Source organism: Cygnus olor, chromosome 5 (assembly GCF_009769625.2).
Source record: "Cygnus olor isolate bCygOlo1 chromosome 5, bCygOlo1.pri.v2, whole genome shotgun sequence".
Lineage (NCBI taxonomy): Eukaryota > Metazoa > Chordata > Aves > Anseriformes > Anatidae > Cygnus > Cygnus olor.
The window spans coordinates 34,864,478-34,886,158 of NC_049173.1; the positions used below are offsets into that span (position 1 = coordinate 34,864,478).

General features: G+C 37.1%; 1 protein-coding gene across 2 annotated transcripts in view; it reads left to right on the forward strand.

Moving 5' to 3' along the window:
• STARD9 (StAR related lipid transfer domain containing 9) overlaps window positions 1-21,681 on the forward strand; it is a 105,521-nt gene that overhangs the window by 12,021 nt on the left and 71,819 nt on the right. For both annotated transcript variants that reach the window (XM_040557358.1, XM_040557357.1), the window contains exons 2-3: window positions 3,323-3,392; window positions 6,025-6,141. In XM_040557358.1, coding sequence (XP_040413292.1) covers window positions 3,323-3,392; window positions 6,025-6,141 — 187 coding nt within the window. The remainder of the gene's footprint in view (window positions 1-3,322; window positions 3,393-6,024; window positions 6,142-21,681) is intronic.

Genomic DNA, 21,681 nt, shown 5'->3' on the forward strand with positions numbered 1-21,681 from the left:
TGGAATTTCTTCTTTAGCTTGAGTCTTCAGTAATTACTTTGGTTTGGGAGTACATTACTCATTAGAACCTGTTGTGTAAAGTCACTTGTTCATAGGGTTTGTATAGCAGATGTGGGCTGCAGGCAGTGAGTTTTGTGTAATTACTGTTGGTGGGGCTGGGAACACTGCTTGTTGTTGAGGTTGCCTTATATATGTAATGAGAATACCCTGGCATTTAAAGCTATTGGAAGGTACTGAAATTATTCCTGCACGAACACCTGCCTCAGGCTACATATTTTTAAGTTTCATCCAGGGCAGTTCCGCTGCTACAGAAGATGAGGGAAAATTAGGTTTTAAAATATTTAAAAGCACTTTAGGGTGACCTTTTATTTGAATTTTCCAATTATTTAAAACTGGGACTCAGGTGTGTATTTTCTGAGTTCTCCATCTGAATCCCCCCATTTCTGTCCATATTTCTAAATAACAAACTCTTAACAAGCTTGGTGAAGACTTGCAAGAACACAGTGGATAAAACTTTGAAGGGATCTGTTTTTGCTTAACAGTGCTTGCATTGTCGCTGTAAAACTCAACCATTGACCACTGCCTTAATAAATGGAGCTTGGTGTTGTTCAACTCACAATTGAAGCCCATGCATGGGAACTGATAGCAAGATCTTCTGTCCCATTTATTTCTCATCAATGTTTCCTGACCCCAGATGGTGTTCAGGAAGAAACTGCTTCATTTGTGGAGCATAGGAGTAAATTTGTGGCAGAGACAGGAAGAAACTGACAAGGAGAACAGGACAATGTGACTTTGGAGCAGAGAAATAGCCCCAAAGCAGCTACAATGCAGTAGAGAAGGGAACTGAGACCTGCAGAGCAGGTGAGGATATTAAAATTGAATGTGGATGCGTGAACTAGGCCAGAGAGAAGAGAGAGCAGATAACATGTAAGAGATTATGTGTGTAGATAGCAGGAGAAGGATCATAGGAACTTCCTGAACTTTAACTGAGGTGGTAAGGCTGGAGGAGTAACAGTAGGACTGAAAAATAGAGTGGACATGGGATTAGGAAGCAGGATAAAGCCAAGATTATGCTGGGGCAGTGGAGAAGGAGGTATATGTAACTGAAAGAAGCTCCCTCCTATAGGATCCCTCCAGTTCTGTCTTCTGTGTGCTGTTCTAAAATTGTGGTGGAATTCTCAGCCAGAATGTCCCATTTCCTCTTAGATCTGCTCTGCTGTAGAGGATAACGGTAAGTTTTGTCCTTTGGCTCAGCTGGCAGAGGTATATATATGGGTATGGAAATCCCCAAACTTACTTGTTCTGGAAAACACTTGCTTTTCAAAATACCTAGGAAATTGCATGCATACAGATTAAATGCATCTGCAGATTTCTACCTTAGAAACCCAAACCTCCATCCTTAAGCACTTGTTATTCTTCATTTGTTCTTTAGGGAACCATTTAGTGCTGCTGCTGGGTACCCAGCTGTATGCAAGGCAAATCCCAGGAGCATCTCTCTTTCTCCTGAGATCTAAAAAGGGGTTCTGGTGGTTGTTGAAGTACTCAATGCTTGCAGCTTGACTGAAACCTAAGGGAGCTGTGCTTGAACCGTATGTGTATTTTCTGTGTCAAGTGCCTTGCAAAAGTTCATATTACAAAAGCTACAAAGTTTTGTGTGTCTCAACACTCAAAATTAGTAAAGCGAGGCACAGAGACACTAAGGTAAAACAATTTTCTAGCTGTAAAATGGGTACAGTGTATGCTCAGAAATGTATATAAATCTTCTTCATGCTTATAAAGCTCTCAAATTCTACAGCGATCATCTCTGTGGAAGAGTTGATAGAAAAAGTAAAAGCAGTGTCCTAAGGGTTCATTTTGAATGTTGTTTTGAATGGGGGTAAACACTGAGACTCCAAAGGCAGGCTGTAGTATGCTATGTACTGTCTGAAAGTTAGCTGTCAATGAAAGGAGCTTGCAGTTGGTCAGACAGTATGTACTATTCATACAAATATAAGGAAATCTGTTAAAAGAGAGATTTGGGGCCACAAATGAATGGTGGTCAATCAGGTTTGAATTTTGTAACTTTCAATTTATTTGGTTTCTAACTGACCAGATGATACCAAACCAGCTGTTTACCAAGTTATATATATACAGCTTATCACCACCGACGCTGTCTGTCCCTTCAGCTTAATTTTAAACAAAGCATGATAAAACTGCACTGGGGGTGAAATTGATTTTATTTCTAATTGAGTTTTATTCCAGCTCTGCCAGGGCATTAGGCTTCATCAAAACAAACGTTCTGATAAAGTTGCAGCTTACAAGGTTTGTCAGAGCTGTTTCAATATCAGAGTGCAAAGGAATTGCACTATAGAAGGGATACAACAGGTAAAACATCTTTCCCCTGTTCTTAGCATCGAAGTGTGTATTTATTTTCTGCTGTCAGATAAGCAGACTGATGACCTCTTCTTTCTCATTCCTCTCTTACTATGTATAAAAACAATCCATGCTAATTGTTGAGAGGGACAAGACTCAATGCTCCTGTAAATAGGAGCACACTTAACTTGAAGTATCTATCATGGTGTTGGCTGATAAAGTTTTTTGATTTGTACGCATGCTATTTTTTCATTCTTTTCACATCCTTTTTCTTTTTTTTCTTATTAGTACAACTCATCTTTGGAAGCAGAAGTTGTATGTGGTAGGTTCTACTCATAGCTGTGTTCAGTGGGAATTTTATGCAAGTATATACATCAGTACACAGTCCTTCGCACTTGTGGAACAATCCTGTGTGTTTACGTTTCAGGACAGTTCTGTTTTGCTAAAGATAACTTGTTTGAGGACTACAGCAAACAATTTGGATTATGTGGTAAAAATTAGTGTTGCTTGATGAAAACTTCTGGCTTGTGGGTCTGTGATGTGGATCCATACTCTACAAAACGTTGCCAGTCTACAAGGGCTGTGCTCTACTTCATAGTAACAATGCCAGTGCAGTTTTTAAAAAGTGAAATTACATTTCCTTTAAGTATACATTGTTTTTTCTTCTAAATATAATTTAGAATAACAACTCTTAATTTGAAATACAATTCTGTTTTATTCTATTTTTGAGGACAAGCACTTTGAAACTGTTTGACCACAGTGCTGTGTTTTTTTCCCCTCTTGCTGTTGTGATACCTGTCTACAAATCCGCGAATGCTACTTCCTGTTATACTGTCTTATGCACTGTTTGTTTTATATCTGGTTTGAGGTTCTTTCAAGTAAATGCACGTATCTGGGGTTTATGAATTTGAAATGCATCTTTCTGTGTCTTCATATTTTAAATGAATTTTTGAATGTGTTTTGTTTCCAGAGAGAGTGCAGAAGGAGGAAGAGTGATTGTAGAAGTTGATGACAAAGTAGCAACAGTAAGAAATATAAAGGTATGCTTTCTGTTTTCTTCTGTTTCTCAATGTAATGATTCTGATGTGATGCTTTTCTGTGTTTGACTGTTGGATCACTTTAAATGTCTCCCTTAGTATTTCTTTTAAACTGGCACAGCTCTTGATTTGCATTGAAAGTTGTTTTTACTTTTTTTTGTTTGTAGACAGGGAATGTAGCATCTAACTGTTATTTGTATTTTGTTTTTATTAAAGCTTTTGTGCTCTGGCTGCATGCCATTATTCAAAGCTGTTAGTAAATTGTTTAGGATTTTGCACTTATCTTACTGTAACTAACATCTGGGTGACTTCTTTCCATGTTTCTCTCCTCCTCTCATATTTACACTCAGAGTGTAACTGACTTGCATGAAATAGAGCAAAATGTTCTGCTATGCTTCATGCCTTGGTAAAAGACCAAGAGCTATAAGAATAAATTTAGTGTAGCTGTCTTCCACTGAGAGCATTGGAGTTTACATGCATGGGAATCAACCCTATGTTTTAGACTCCTGTACTTAAAGATACTATTACTTATACTTAAAGCTGCCATGCTCCTTCACTGAATTAATGGGAATGGGAACCAAGCAATTTTGTGTTGTCAAACTTCTGTCTGCTTGAAAGGCGAATAGATGAAATTACTGAGGTGATAGTAGGAATTCTAAAAGATGGATGCATTTTGCATTTCTTTATATCTGCAAGCAACCCAGTTATTCTAGAAGGCTGACTTGAGAAATATGTAAGGTTTTGATAGAAACTTGGGCAAAAATAGAACAAATGGTTTTGTACTCTACTTTTTTTTCCGTGGGGATTTTGTGGTATTCACAGTGGGTGTTCGTGTTTTTTAAAGACGGAAGAAGGAAAAGCATTAGTGGTATAGAAGGTCTTATGGATGTGAAGTGTTGCTGATCTATATACTTCATTTGTTTATTGGGACTGGTGTTGAGGTACTGGTGCTTTGAGGGTTTGCTACTTCACCGTCAGAATTATGGCACTTGGGCTGACTGAATTGCTGTTGGTAGGACAACACTTTCTCTGAAAACAGAGCTGAAAGTAATCACTTCCTCCCTACTGGTCAGGTGTGAAAGATTGCTTTTTGCAAGTCTGTATTTGCAGAGTCTGAGATACACTACTTCATGAAATACCTTTCCCTAATTCCTTGTACGTGCAATAAGGCTCTCCAAGAGACACTTGCTCTCCAGCTGTAAGCTGTCCCTTATTTTCTTCGGGAAGGCCTAGGTTGCCATGGCAACGCTGCAGGCCTCAGCTGGGAGGGCCTCTGCAGGCAGGTGGAGGCCTCAGTCCTGCAGCTGGGTAATTGGGCCTAGCTGGGCCCAGTGAGACCTAGTGGGTTATAATTTTATTTTTTAAAGAGGAGCTGTGGGCTGCCTTGGGGTGCTAGGAAGATAAAGCAGGCTCCACAGGCCAGATAGGGTTGCTTGGAGATGCAAGAGCCAGATTGTGAACATTTCTCTTGTGATGTTTCATAAAGGGAGTGAGTTTGTTTTCTGTGTAAACTAAATTTAGACAGCCCTTAATGAAGCCAAGTTAGTTTACCCTAGTGCATAAACGAATATTTATATACTAATATTGATGTTGTATTTGGGGTACATGGTGGTGTTAGTTCAAAACAAAAGAAAACCCTGCAAGTTGGTAAAGATCCCAGGGTTCACAAGGTACAGGCAGGTCTGCTTCTGTCAGGCAGGAGGGTATTCTCCTGAGGTGAAGGGGTGTTTTTTTTGTCTTGGGCTGTTTTGTTTTGGTTTTGTTTGCCTTTTTTTTTACATGCTGCCATATGAAGGCAGTGCTGAAAGCTATCTTTGTATATTTCTACAGAAAATCTAAGGAAATAAAAGGTAACTGCATAAAAAGAATCTGAATCACAATATGGTGGAAACATTGTTGCTGTAGATGATAATAGGTTAATAAATTTGTTAGGTCTGGGTAAAGGAAATTTTGGGTGTACTTGTATCAATGTAACAACTTCAGAATCAAGTGGTGTTTGAAATAAAATGCCGCTTGATGAAATTCCTTTAATTCGAAGATAACTTTAAATTACTTTTATTTTGCTTTTTCTTGGTTTAATAAAAAAACACGTGCAAAACTGTCAGAGGGGCCTGTAGATTAATTTTCAATATTTCAGTCACTATTTCTGACTGCTCTGCTTAGAAAGGCTTCACTCTCATTACTGTTAACCTGCAGAGGTTAGCCACTGCAGTGTGCAGTTACACCAAAAGATGTATTAGCTTTCCGACACAACAAAGCAAAGGGGAAATAGGAATAGGCCTGTGTTTTTAAATACAGAGTGAAAAAGTTTTTTTTTTCTTTTCACTTTGTGCCTTACTTCTGCGATGCAGTTCTCTTGTCATTTTTCAGTTTCACTGAGAAATAGGGAAAGAGTTGTGGAGCCTTCCTACTAATATAGGCTGAAGAACCTTATCTGTAGTAAATGAACCCTTCAGCAGGTCTTTCATGGGCATCCCTGCCTCAGTCAGTGAATCAAATGAAAATGAAGAGGATTAACTGTTTTTCTGTTCCTTTTCCGCAACACAGATCCTAGATAAATTTCCTATTACTTTTTAAAACGCTACTTTTTGGTCAACTTCAAAGTGAAGTCTGTCTTTTCTCCTTCTGTTGTCAGGCTGACAGTAGGCTTGATGGCACTTGGGACTCAAGAGAAAAGACTGTGGCCTTCAGTTTTGATTACTGCTATTGGTCAGTTGATCCTGAAGACCCAAAATATGCATCTCAGGAAATGGTAAGTGATGCTGTTCTTCATGTGTCTTCCCACCCTGTTCTGTCCTTTGTTTTCACATTTAAAGTAAGTGATTGAGAGGTTAGATGAAACTTCATTTTCTTATCTGCCCGCGTCTTTTTCTTATATTGGTTACAATACCCTTGTTTGCCAACTAATGTAAGTTTTCATTAGGTCTGTCAGCTTTGGTAGTGATCATTAGTTGCGAAGATCTGAGGACTCAAGCTTAGCAAGGAGAATTTTGCAGGGGGCCTGAAAGGAATCTTCTTAAAGAAGAAAGTTCTAAAATTAAACCAAAAGTTTCAAAGTTGAATCTACAGTGAAGTAATCACATCTTTAAAAAACAGTACTAAATTTTATTTACGGTTTATTTTGAGCATTTTTTCTTGCTAAATTACCAGAAATCTCTTAACTAATTAGGACTCCTTGTAGTTTCAAGTTCCAATCTTTGATTAAGAAGAAGGTTGAAGAACTCAGTATTAAAATATGATAAGATTTTGTTTTTTATTTAAAAATAATTATTTAATCTACTTTAAATAACATGCATTGCAAAGCTATCCAAAGATATCTCTGAGTGCATATAATTATGTATGTCAGTATTAAAACAGGCTTTTACTGCACTTTTTTTGTCTTCAGAATCATATCTTATTTCACTTTATTGTCAGGGCAGTTGTTCCCAACATTCCAACATGTGTAACTGTGTTGTTTTTCTTAGAAAAACAAGCTTTTCACAGAAAGTATCACTTAAGACTGAACTAGTCCTGTGAAATTCTTTTTTTTTTTTTGGTGGCGTTGAGCACAGGATTGTTTTACTTCTAGGAATCCATCTTTGAATAACTATCAAATTTGGCAATTATCATAATGATGCGTCAGATTCTTGATTGTGCGAGACTTCCTGCTTGGCACAGCAACATGGAAGAGATTTTGGGAATTCAGGAAGTGTTTAAAAAAAAAAAAAAAAAAAACTCTTCTCTCTAAAGAAGTACAGAGCACTAGATAAACTTCCACTGTAGGGGTTGCAAATAACATCTTTGTGGTCAACTGTTTTTTTGTGTGTGTTTTTTGTTGTTTGTTTTTTTTCTTGATGTTGGTTGATTTTTCTCCCCAACCGCTTTGTTTACTGACTTGCTTATTTGGGTGTTGTGGTCTTCATAAGCTTCTTTCATACAACTAGAAGTATGTTTTTTTTAGAACTGTTGAGAATACAGCCGGCTTTATAGCTGACAAGGTTTAGCAAATGAAATTTTGATAAATGCAGTCTGCCAAGTCAGCTTTGTCTCTACTCAGTATGAAAAGCAATTGGAGCTGCCAAATGGAAAATATAAATATTGGCTAGAAAGTGTAATAGTTGTTGTAAAATATATGTGCAACTGAAAAAGTATGTCAAATACAATATAAACAGCACAACTTCCTTGCTGGATCTGAGTAGGTGTTTCAAATACTTTGGGAGTCTTGCATTAACATAAAATATAGTTTTATCCAATAAAAATGCTAAAAGGGAAATGTGAATTCACTGGCCATAGAAAATTAAGTAAATAGGCCATAGTTTCCTTACTCATAGCATAGCTGCTGAATGTGCCTTCTGGCAAAAGGACATCTGTTCTGCTGCATGTAATCAAGTTGCTGAGCCTCAGATAGACCTGTTTCATGGGTTAAGAAATGCTTTAAGAGGGACTGGTGCTTTGAGTGAGACCTGGAGTCATGAGTGAATTCTTTGGGCTTTTTACTTGTCTTGGTGATTGTAAAACCAGTAAAGCATTACTATAATCTCATTTAGAAGAGGGCTGCTGGCATACTGCAATTTTACTGTGCTTGTCTGCTTTTATCTGCCCCGTACACTGTATGAATGAAGTTTATTGTACTAATTCCACATTTTGAACTCAACACTGAAGTACTGATGAAAGTTTCTAAGCCTCCTTACAGCAATGATGCTATTGGCAGTCACGGGAGGCTCAGTAACGTTTTTCCTCCAGTAAAAGCTTTCTTTCATGAGCTGACCTTGGATTACTTTTTCCTTGAAGATGTCATGCCAACTGTTATCATACATGGTAGGTGTATTGTTTGAGGAGGCAAGGCAGATTGAAGTATCTGCCTTCAGGTTCACTTTTGTGGAATGCTGTCTTTCAGTAAACTGCCCTTTTTCTTTGTCCTCTGGACTGACGTATAAAAATGAAGTCTTGGCAGCTCTTTTTGTTTTATTGTCACAATCCATAACAACTGTAGCGGGAGGGCTGCAAATTGTAGTGCTTAGGTGAAAATAAGATTTTAAAGATACAGATCTGTTTCTCTGAATATGTCTTAGAGTTTAATGTGGATGTTAACATTGTTTAGGTTCTGGTCCCTTGAATTCTAGAGATGACTACACACACTGCATTTTATTCCCTATATATTTTGATTGTGTACTTCGCAGGCACTTGTGACAGAGTTAAGTACTCTGTTAAGTACTTAAGTAGACGTGTAAGTACTTTCAAAAGTTTAGATGTAAAGTTCAATTTTATTGTTCAGTTTGTTTTTTTACCAAGTGCTTTTTCTGCCACCTACCTGTATTCCACTTCTATTTGCCAAAATGTGAATACATGTTGCACGCCTTGTTTGTTTCTCCTAATATGTTCATATTAATATTTCTTCTAGCCCTATTTTTACTTCAAAAGGGGGGAGGGGAAGAGAGATTTTTCACTTTAGACTGGGGAGAACACACCTTGTAATATAGTAAGATGAAGAGGAACTGAACCAAATTATTAATGCCTATGTAACAGACTATATGCGTCTTTTTTTTTTTTTTTTTTAGTAGCAGTATAACGGGAAGTCCTTTTCTCTTCAACAAGCTGGAGCCATCTCAAACAGTAGAAGTTATTTTTAAGTGTTACTGCCTATGCGTTTCTTTTGGGCTGGATTGAAAAACTAATTCTCACTTCAGAGAGATACAAGTTTTCCTGGTTGGCATTACATAAAGATCATAAACCTTTTCATATCTCTGAAAAGAGGACAGTTGGCTAATTTAAAAACAAAACTGATTTTTGACTAGTGAAAGAAAAGCCTATCACTGCTGATGTCTGGGAAGTAGGCTTCTTAGCAGAAATAATCTATTGGATAGTGGTTGGTTTCAGAAGATGACTTCAGGATAGTCTTTGCAAATCGGTTATTCTCTCATTCAAAATGTTTGTGAGGAACTAGATATAAGTCAGTTTTGTTATCCCAATTTCTCTCCTAACTATGGTGAAATATGAATCTATAGTGTTTCTAATGATGACTCAGTAATTTATAAGCTTAATTTAAACGGATAATAGCAGTGGTCTGCATTCTTAGTCTTCCTTTAGAAGATACATGAATTCATTATAAAAGTTAAGATTTGTGAAATAGTTGAGCTGTGCAAGCAGTATGTTCACTTTCCAAGTTAACTGAATGCTACAGTTTGCAAAGGGCCCTCTGCTTTTCATATGGCCAGCTGGAGGTCCTTGGGCCTGTTGCTTGCTTTCTCAGTGGGCAGGTGAATACTTCCCCATTGATGTAGAGCTGAGGTTTTCATCTCCTTTCACAGTGCAATTCTTTACAAAGGGGAGTCTACCTTCTCTTTTTAAAGACAAGTTTATTCTAAGTGGGTCTGTTGGTACATAAACAAAATAGAGGAACAAAAATATCCTCAGGAAAGAGTCGCTGGCTAAATCAACCAGTCACTAAAGTAAGAAGGAAAGGAAGCGGATATGCTAAATCCTTCAACGTACATAGGGGTGAGCAAGGCACTAGGGCTACATGGCAGTGAGAAACTGCGTGTCAAAAGATTGTGTGTGAGCAGAGAAAGTACAGGTAACAAATAAGCGTGAATAGAGGACAGGAATGGAACATTTGATGGGCTAATAAGAAACAAAAGATAACTCTGAAAGACCATAAGCATCTAAGAGCAAAAGCTTATGCATGGTTTTTCTGATCTTACCTCTGCAACTTCTGTTATTGCGTTTTTCATGGTTATAAACAGTGGAATGGTTATTCCAAACCTGTCAGTCACTGTCAAATACAAATCACTGTGAAGATTTTTTTTTTGAGGAGGGGAGTAAAAGAGGCTCAAGCAACTGCAATATTTCTGTCCATGTTCCTTTTCCTGTTACTTTTCTGTTCCTTTTTCTCTTTGCCCTAACGCTGCAGAACTAGTTTGGTTTCACAATGGGAGAACGCTGAATGCCTGCACCTAAACTTCACCATTTGTATCCGGTGAAGTATAGTTTCACCATGTCTCCCTGCTTTCTTGTACTAACCGTTTTTTGGAAGGTGAACTTGATACTGTACAAAACCTGCCTGAGTAAAGGGGGATACTTAAGTAAGAGTAACTCCTGCTTTGTCCTCCCTCCTACTTCCTCCACAAATGCCTTCAGGAAGCTGTGTGTAGCTTATGATTGTTTTTCAAAGACAATGTTGGAAATTCATTACTCTGGCAATTGTGTAATTAGGGGATTACCCTCAGTAGAGATTCATGACATGCTTCCATTTTGCAATAAAAATGGCTGCAAACTTGTAGGGCAGTAATGTTGTTTGATAATGATATTGTAATGGTATTTGCTTAGGGTTATAGTTTCTAGCCTAATAAGCAGATTGAAAGATGCTGATTCATTCTGATAGATGAGTATCATAATTAATTTGTAGGTGCTTTGAAACTTTTACGGTTGTCCCACAAACAAACATCTAAATGTAAATTTATTTAAATTGTAGCAGTGCTCTTATCTGGCATAGAACAGGCTGTTTCAATCTCTTGAATTTCCTTTGTAATACCTAAAATAGCTCTTAATAAACCTTTCCTCAAGTCTGGTTTAGCTCTACCAAGCAAAGGAACTTGTTTAAAACCTCTGCAAAACTTAAATAAATGCTCATTTAAACCCCATGGACAAAAAAGTGAAACAGAATCTTGAGCATGTTCTGCATAACTATAGAAGCCCATGCAAGTATTAAGTATTCTTCTAGCTGCTTATTAAAACTTTAGTCCTCAGCTTCCCTCCAGCCATCCTACCCATCCGGTTATTGTGTATCCGCAGTAACTGTGGTGGGCAGACTGACCCACAGGATGTAAGAGCAGGTATTTACACACACCAGTTGCCATAGATAACTGGTGTGTAGTAATCTGTTCCTTTTGATAAGAGGAATACATCCCATGACTAATGGGCTATGAATGGTAGTGATGGTGAAACCCAGAAAGGTTTAAACACCGATTTCACTAGCATCCAGGTCTCCGAAACAACTTTTGAAGATATTAGGCTTAGGTCTTGTGCCTTAGTGCACCGGTTAAATGAAGATTGTTTATGAGGGAGATCACAATTTAGACCTTAGACTCTTTACCTCAGGCTTCCTGAAGGAAGAAACACATGATACTCACATCAGTCAGGGTATTTCACGCTTCTGGGCCTGAACAGGTGAGGATTTTGTTTTGATTTGACGTAGCATAGTAGGATTATGCAGGTATGAATACTCCTTCAGTGTCTTTCTGAGTATTATCATTTTCAGTAATTCTGTGACTCATGCTGGAATCATAAAAACACTCAACCAAAAATTTCACGGCCAAACAAGAAGATGGAAAGCAATGCAAGAGCTCAGAGGTTGTTGTAAACAACTGAGTGCTGATACAGTCTTAGATATTTTTCCCTGAAAGATTATATTGATGAGAGGTGTCTGCCTATCTACACAACCAAATCTTGTTTTCATTATTTAATATTGATTTCCCTATGTATGGAGGTTGCACTGTGATATGTTGCATGTAGAAAAGTGTGATCTTACAGAGTTTACAGTGAGAAAGCAGTAGGGGTATACAAACAGGTCCTACTACAAATATCAGAAACTGCTCCTTATTAGCACTGGCTTACTAATATAACTGAATTACTAATGTAATTGCGAACTGAAAGAAAGACTGATTCTTTTTTTGTGTGTGTACACTGTGCAGTTGAACCACTGAGGGTTTTACCAGATTGTTTAAAAGCGAAATAACGCGTTAAATTGAAGACTGTTTATTTCTAAACTCTATGTAACAAGTCATATATAATCTCTCTGTATGTCCAGTGCAAATGTATATTATGCTAGGGAGAACTCCCTTCCTTTCAAACACACCATTTAGCTTGATTGTATAATTATTTCTGTCATTGTTTATAATTTTTCATTAGGAACATTTTTTTTCTGTGCTTTGAGCCCAAAAATGGGGGTTGCTGAAGGAGGCTCCCATGACTGAACACAGATGACCTGTGAAAACAGCTTTTTCCATTTCTAATTTGTTTTTAAAGTATCATAATTGCTTTTCATCACATTTGACTTCCTATTGTATTTGGTTTGGTGCTGTGTGCTTTTTTTTTTTTTAACACTAGCTCTCGCTAAGAAAAATAGTTGGGGAAAGGAGCAGAGGGGCAGATGATTTTCTTATTCCCCTGTCAGAGTGTAACTGAAAAGCAAACAAAATGTGAAACTGATATGCTTGTTTTAATAAGTGAGATCTTCAGTGTGATATTAAATTTAATGTTTGGATTTTGCCTGTTAGTTGAAATAATATAGGAGGTTGTACAACAGTACTGCTTGGAACTGAAACATTGCAACATAATTTACAACCATTCATGAGACAAAGTCACTGTATTTACTTCTTGTTTTTTGGTGTGTGTGGTTGTTTTTTTGTTTTTTGTTTTTTTTGTTTTAATACAATCAAAGCGCACTTCTGAAGAACTTTAATTGAGGAGCCTTTCCTTTCTTTCATGGAAGTTTGTGACACTTTTATGCCTCCACGAGTTCCCTGTGAGATTCAAGTTGTTAATTGTCTTGTCAAGTCAAGACAAATTGAAAATCCTTTACTCGGCTTATGCACTTTATTATAATTTTTAGGATTAAGTGCTAACTTAAATTTCTTAAAATCCTCAGTTCTTTCTCTCTCTGTCCTCCCTTCAAATACTGTTCTTCCTTGTAATAGAAGGAAGGAGGAGAGGAGGTGGCAGCAGAGGCTGTGGGTGTAAGTGGCATTTTCTCATGAAATATTTCAAAGGCAGCATTCCATCACAACATTTTTTTCTCCAACCCGGAGTGAGACAGAAGAGAAAAGGAGATCATGCTATAAGAAAAAGGCTTTTTGTGTAATAATTGCATCAGTATATAAAGGATTGTGAGGAACGAAGGGAAACCACCATGAGCGCATATTATGTGTCTTTTGCTAGCAACACAGCTGCTGTGTTCAGTTCACAACCAGATAGTCGTTCTTTCTGGCTATACCAAGATTACTTTGCTCTGCAGAAAACTTGTATGGGAATTATAGTGAATAACTCTAAATGTCAAAGCAGGCTTTATTGGAGGACATAAAAAATCAATTATATTTTCAATTTGCCACGAGTAACAATAATTTTTTGCCTCCCAAATATATAACCCATTTGGTTGTAAATAAATAAGGCACTGAATTATTTGAAAGAAATAATTATGTAGTTATATGTATTCATATACAACTCTAATGCAGGTCCATTTCAAATATGAAGCCAAAATACATAAAGAAGGATTAAGCAGTGTATCGGTAAAAAGTTGAGGAGGAGAAAAAGCCTGCTTCAAAGAGCGAAATAAGACATTTTCTGAATTTAGCCGTTTTTTGTATCTGCTGGTACTCGTGCACTCGCTTAGTTTCCCTGTTAGGCACCAAATGTTGCTACCTACATACACAGAGCACTTTCTTTACAATAGGCAGGCAGCATAATTCACTAGATAACATTAAAAGGATCTCTAACTGCATTCAGCAACTTAGAAGATAAAGAGAATAGCAAATTCTTTGGATTTCCAGTTGCCATGCATCTTACAGTGAGCCCGCATGTTCTTCACCTATGATTCTTCTGTAACCGTGCACGTCTTGCAAGTGAAAGCAAGAACTTGGCACTGGTGACCTTCAGGCTTCCTGAATTCACTTGCCAGCATGTAACCATTTAGAATGATATCTTTTTTTAAAAAAAAAAAAAAAAAAACTTCTACTGATGGATTTTTTTTATATTTATAAATATATTTTAAATTTGTTATATAGATAAGCTGTATGCAGCTGCTGATTGTTCTTTCTTACTTGGAGAGGAACATTCACAATTTAAATTCCCCTAAGTACACTACATTTCTTCTTCCTTGTTTACGAGAGAACAGGATCTTTGCCTCTCTTAATCTAAAATGAAGACCATTCGGCATTCTCATCTCTCTGTGAACAAAATCTCTTGTTCATCTGCAAGTGTTTCCATAGCACAATTGCACACACAATTGAAGGTCACAACTGTGACACTTAAAAGATTGATCCAAGACTAGCTTTCAATGTACAATGTTTTTTTCCAATCTTTTAATAATGTTGTATGAATAACTTCACAAGTAGTTTGGTATTTTGGGAACTGAAATTACTGAAAAATTAGCCTGAGCTTCAACAAAGTATCCGAGATCTCGTTGGTCTGCAAGTTCTGTAAGCACTGGATTGAAGGATATGCTACTGATAGACTTATAGTAGGAGACTGAGACAGGTTTGGTGGGGTTTTTTCACGTTTTTTTTTTCTTTAGCAGGTGGCTGGCTTATGAAAGATTTTATTGGGTAGGATTAAGCTAGCATTGAATAGTGAGATGCATTTATTGCAGCAGCTGTGATCAAGATCAACACAGCCATTTTGTTTATTTCTGAAAACATGCCATGTTTCTGACATGTTGCAGCAATGAGATAGGACTTGCATACATAAATAGCTAAAGACTGAAATACCTAAATGATGTGCGTGTGCCCTGTGTGACTGTTTATTAAATGTTGGGTATGAATATCAACTGTTCCATTATTAAAAAAAAAAACAAGACTTTTTTTTTATTTGTGCTTTCTCTATTTATCTATGCTAGTAGCGAACTTTTATACTTTCCTGTTAATTGAGATAATCCTCAGAGAGAAGTGTGTGTGGCCTTGAAGACAAACTGAATGAATCATCCTTTTGGCTGGATTTGAGCACCTGCATGTTGACTCTCAAATATGTTTTGGTTTTAAACAACAGAAAGTCTGCCCTTGAGAGCTCAGTTGTGAAAAGCAAAATTAACATTTCTGTTCACTTGTGCTTTTTCTGCAAAGTAAGATTCTGTTGGCAGCACTCCTAAATTGCATAAGAAAGAGTGAAGATGAATAAAATGAATTCAGTGTAGAAACATTTACTGTAGCCTTAGAACAGTAAAATCTGAATTCTGAATGTTAGTTTAGGTTCCCTTCTCCCTGGATTTACATGCTATTATGGATATGTTCTCACTATCTAACATCACAACTTCAGTGTTTTAAAGTCAGGACGTTCTCAGCTGAAGCACAGATCATAACGTTCTGTATCTTGGGCTGGCAAATATATTTTGAAGTATGTCTTACCAGACTATATCACTGTCAAGGGAAGTAGTTGCAGAATGGAATATCTGAATCAATACGTACTTGATAAGTCATATTTCCAAAGTGCTGAATGTCAATGAAAGTTTTCCTGGATTTCTTTTTTGTGCCTGTGAGGATTGTCTTGATTTGAAATTACAGCTAGTAAGTTTAATATATGGCTCAGCTTCTGCTGTGATGTTATTCCGAGTGTCTTCCATCTTGGATTTTCAGACATAACTCTACTGATTACACATATGTTTTTGAGAGTATATTCCTGGGTTGCATCATCAATACTGTGTGCCTTCCAATGCTGTTGGTGGATTTTCTTATGGAGAGAAGAGTCTGTCTCTAAAAAGTATGTGTCTCATCCTATGTGACAGACCTACATAGTAAAACATCAGGTCTGAAAAATGACGAAATGATTCTCAGGAACTGTGAGGATCCAGTTGAGAATTGATTAATTTGCCCTACCTCATTTTCTTTACATGTAAGTACTTTTGGTTTTATGACGATTTCATAGGCAGAGGCCAATGTATTGATGTCAGAGGGTAAGGAAAGCCTTCTCGAGTTAGTGTCAGAGAAGTAGAGAGGGAGAAAATTTTAGGGGCATATTTATTCAATTTGAAGTAGGCATACTTTCAGGGAAGATGTATTTGTATTTCAAGCGTAGAATCAGCCTCTGTAGGATTACGTTTTGTTGAGAATGACTAAAAAGAAGAGCTGAAATAACTGGCACAAGACTGCTTTGTTTTGATAGCTTATCTTTTCCAAGACTATGTTTTTACAAGTTTTGCCCAGATATTAACTTTAGCAGAAGTTTCCTTAATGTGCTTAAATCAGACTTCAGCAGAGCAGCATCCAAGAAAGAAGCATGTTCTTTGAAGAACAGAATGAAAGGAGACATGTCTTATCTTGTGTTAGCTTATGTTTAGTGTGTTCTGCTGTGGTAGCAGCAAATGGATTTCAGTAACTGCTGATAGAGTTAACAATAGATACGCTACTTTTGGCTAGAACCAAAATGTTGAAAGCGTCATGGGTAATACTTTGTTAACCTCACTGGGGAAGAATGAGGTCTTCTAATGGACTTGAACTTGCCTCACGTATGCTTTGAACTTGTGCACCCCCCTCTCCAGGGACACGCAGCATCTCCAGGACCTTCTTGTGTACAAGGCAGTGTTATTGCCAGGGGTGACAGCAGGTAACTGGGGTTACCCTAAATCATGCATGTCCTGTGTGATGGCCTCATGCAGTCCAAAGTGATGCTGTTCTGAGGCCCTTTTTCTTGCCTATCTTACTCTGATGTTCTTAGATGCATTCCTGTTTCTTAATGAGTGAAATTAATGGCCAGAGAAGTTCATGAGTGACTAATAATTTTTCTTAATTGCTAAATTTTATAACCTCTTTCCTAATGGAACACAAGTTCCACTTTAAAATGCGTGAGTTTCTGAATTCACTGGCCTTTTCAGTAGCTAAACAGAAAGTAGGACCTAATTGCTTTTATCTTTGTGTGTGTGTGTTTCTCCTTTTGGTTCTGAAACTCATTTGAGAACCAAGCTACTTTCATAGCTGCTTTGAAATAGAGATGGATAGATAAAGGTAGAATCGTGTTAAGCATCCAGAGGAATAACTGATATGAATTTCATTTTGTTCAGCGAGATTTTTTTCTCATATTGTAGAACTCCTGTGCTTAAGTGCTCCCTGTGCTTACGTAGCTTTTGATATTTTTAACTTAAACTCCAATTCAGCAGAAATTTGAAAGAACTGTCAATGCTTTGAAGATATTTCTAGTCTGAAAGCACAGATTTCAGAGGGTTGTAGAAATTTGCTTCCAGCTCCTCACATTGTTTTCCTTTACATAAATTCTGTATGCTTGACTTTGCTTGGTACAGCACAAGGCTTCCATTGTCTTAAATCCTATTGCATGTAATTTGCATAAATTTATTGCTCATTACAGTATATGGAATGTAATCTTTTTCTATTCCATCTATTGGCAATGTAAGTGGCTTTCCACAATTGAATGTCATTGGCACATTGGGCTGAAATAGAGAGCAAAGGAGATCAGGAGGTCGTCTTTTACTCCTCATTTTATTAACTTGGAGTTGATGGTTTTTTCCTCATAGCAAATTGAGGCTGCATCTATGTAAGTAAACTGAGCGGTGTTACGTAATGCGAGGGAACGTTCCCTGAGCACTGCAGCTTGGTCACCTTTACTGCTGAGTTGTTAGAGTAGTTCCTGCTCCCGTTTGGGCTGGGATAGCCAGTACTTTCCCTAACAGTTTCCATGTGCAGCTCAGGAACTGGCAGGGCCTGCGACTGTTCCTGAGAGGCAGTTTGTGGCCTTTATGTTGGCACCATAACTGACTGCTTGTCTGTGGGGTAGAAGAGAGCCAGCAGCATGTAAGCAGCTGTGATGTGAAGCTCTGATGGGAGGTGAAGAATTCTGCTCCCAGCAGAGGGATTAAGTGTGCAGAGTTAAATATGGGACCGGGAATTTATACATTGTGTAGTGTCTTTGTTTAATGCTTTACCAAAAACCTTTTTTTAATGTGCTGTCCACAAGATGTCTAGCAGGATGTGCGCTGTGGTGATGTCCTGGTGCTGTGGTACACTTGAGGAAAGATACTGAAGCCCCTCTCACCATTAGACTCTGCAGAAATCCCTTTGTTGAGTCTGTAGGCCATCCTTTGAGAGTCCCTGCAGCTTTTGTTTCAAAAAAAGGAGTTGACAGTAGAGCTGGTTCTATACAGCATGCTGCTGAAACTGTTTCTTTCTCCTTCCACAGTGTGCTATAATTTTGTACATTTATTCACTGATTCGGGCACCTGACACATGGTAGATCCAAATCACATCCCGGGACATGTTCTTCATCGTATCTATGTGATGTCTTTCTCTTTCTGAGAAAGAAATTATCTTCTGTGTACTTTTTAAAAATGTGGAAAAGGAGCCAGGGAGAGAAATTATTTGATAAAGGAAACATGGAAGAAACGCTGATGTGCATAGAGGAATATGAAAAAATATATGCTTTTAAAAAACCTTTTCTAGTCAGCCTTTGATTTCTTAAAAACAGTCAAAGGATTAATAATAATGAAGTCTTAAGAGTGCAATGCTCTGAGTTATACAGAGCACTGTACTGCTTTCCCCTGTTTGTGTAGCCTTGATCAAAGCCACTGTTTAAAGCAAGGGAACTTGCTTGAGATGTTTCTTGAGGAGAGCACACTATACAGGTGTTGGATGCAAGAAGCACTATGCATCTGCTGTAAGTCATATATACTGGAAAGAGAGAAGCCTGAGATGAATTTACTTGGAAAGAGATTGTCATCTTAACTAGAACAGTTGTCTGAAAATCACCCATAAGCTTTAGCTCACAGTTAATATATTTGATAATTTTCTAAAACAGAAGTTCAGTTATTAGGAAATGTTATTTCTGGTTAGATGAATGCTGCAACTCTTCTCTACCTGAAAGAGAAACAGCTTAAGTAGAAATATAGGCACTTAGATTGTTTTTATTCCAGTACACCCTCAGGTTGTCTGAACCCGTCTTTTTCTGTATCAGTTTATCATACTAAGGCAGTTATATTTAAAAAAAAAAAAAAAAAAAAAAAAAGTTAAGGAATATTTATTTAGAACATACTGATTTAGCATATGCTCAGTAGAATAAATTTATCTGGGAGCAGAAATTATGTAATTAGCAAACTACAAGTGACAAAATATATACCTCATTGTAAAAGGTATTGTACCAACATGTTAGAAACCAAATATAGAAGGGTGTATAGCTACTTAAACCTCATGTAAATATATGAATGTTTTGCTGTTCAGTCCTTTTTAAGTCATGCTTTTGCCCAATTCTTTGTCCACTTCATACCTGTCTTAATGTGCTGCTTTGCAAGAGGTTTTAATTTGTAAAGAAATAAAATTTAATGTATCCTTAATTTAGGAGAACTTTAAAAGTTGATGAAATTTCTGTCTTCTGTCTCATTTAAAAAAAAAAAAAGAAAAAAAGTTTAATGTAGGTCATTAGTCGTGGATGAAATTATGCTGTTTTCCTTAGACAATCAAATGTGCTCTTCTGAATAGTTTTGGGGCACTTTTTTCCTTCCTTCCTTCCTGGAAAATATCATGTCTTACAGGGAAGCTCAAGTATTATCTTCACAGGAAATGGCTTGTAATAATATTATGAAGAAAGGTTTTTTGACGTTTTGCCAAAGGGTCTTTGTTCATCTTGGTAATATCAAAGATGTAGTTTATTACTGAGCGTGACACAGAAATATGTGACTTTGATTGGGACTTAAGAATTCCCTGGTTGTGTTGCCTGTTTGTTCTCTAATCTTTAGCAGACTTGCATGGCTCTCTATTTGAAAATGTATGTGGTAGTATGGCTTTATGGAATTATTCAAATGATTGATTTCGTAGGTATTTTACTATCTACTTTTAAAGGTGTTTTCCAGGTGCTGCAAAGCAGCTTCCTTTTTGTTTTCTGTCTATTTAACAATGCGTAGTATGAAGCATTGGCAGTTTTCATGGTACGTCATGCCCAGTTTTGAGGTTAGTGTGATATGAAGTGAGGGGGGAAGAGAAGGACTGTATGAAGCAGTAGTAATGTGCAGCCTAAGCAACATCTGTCACTGGAGGAACAAATACGGAAGAAACTGACAGTCCTTGCAATCTTTTTAATGTAATATTTCTAATTAGGTGAGATACGATTGTTCATTGCACCTTTTGGCTGTTCATATACTGCTCCTCAGTATTTGTAAGCTGGAAATGAACAGGGGCAGCTGACCTGGCAGAAGGGTGGAACTGACAATTTACCCAACCCCTAGTCCTGGCAAACTTTGTTGTTCGTGTATTGCTAAGAGTAAAATGCCAAGAGCTCTCTTTCTGAACTCATGTGTGACCTTAAATTACCTCCTGTTGTTTGGATTGTCCCGGAAACTACTAAAACCATACTAATTTAGCAAGTATGTTGTACGGCTTCAAAACACTTCTTGAAAATAGTTGTGGCAAGTATTGTAGACAGTTTTTTTTTAATGTGATTTAAAAAAAATTAGTGCTGCAATAATCTTGGAAGAGCTAAACCAAATTAAGAAATTGCATGAGGATTTGTCTTCTGGTTCTGAATTGTCTCAGTAGACATCTAAGTGATTTCTGAGTTCATGCAGGTACGTATGCTTTTCCATCACATTATTTTGTAGAAGTCAGTTGTACATTTAGTCCCCTGAGTGTTCAGGTAGTTTCGGAGCATGATATAAAATGTCTCATTGCTGTAAATGGCTTAACTCAGTGGAAGCATCAATATTTCATGTCTCAGGACCTGTGAGAACAGTGGTAGTAGATTCCTCCATCATGAACTACGTTTCATGAAGATAGTTGGTCCTTCTCTGAAGTCTGGGCTGAAACCTACATGTGTGCGAGCAAGGATGATGGGTTTTCTATTCTTCAACCTGTTATTTTGGCAATATGCCCTGCACATATTCTAAAAACTAGCCAAGATTGCCTAACAGAAAGCATGTAGTTTTGTCTACCATCTCATATATTGGAAATCCTTTACTTTCAGGAAACAAGTAACAGGAAAAAAAATCACTCTAATGATTAAAACAGATTTATTCCCAAATCTAATGCCTAAAACTAGGAATTAAGTAATCTACAACTCTTTTTTTCCTTTTGTGAAAAGCAAAAGTTAAAAGTGACTGCTGTGTGTTAGAAATAACTATCTTCTGAACCTTCTCATCCCTCCAGTTTTGAAGCCATAATTTATTTTAAATGTAGAAACTTCTGGCTAAAATGGCAACGTTTCTGCTTCATATAATCAAATCATAAAAAGCAAATACTGCTACGTCTTGTTTTATATCCCAAATTATAAACACAATACATGTCTAGATGTAAAGTGTACTGTAGAATCAGATTAAAAATTGATTCTTTAATTCATCTGTAAAAGGTTGAGAGAGAGAATTTATTTTTCACTCAGTGAATTTGATGAGACAACCAGTGTACTAGACTAAAACACCATGGTAAGCCATTCTTCTTTGCTTAATTGCTGCTGATGGCATGCAAAATATAGGTTCTCTAATCCTAACCTTGACAAGTGGAAGTGCCTTTGCTTGTGAATTTAAAGGAAAGCACAATTATTGCAAGAAATCTCAAGCCTGTTTTTTATATATGTGCTGGTAATAATACAGTTGAGTATAAAAGTGGAGAATTTTGTAATA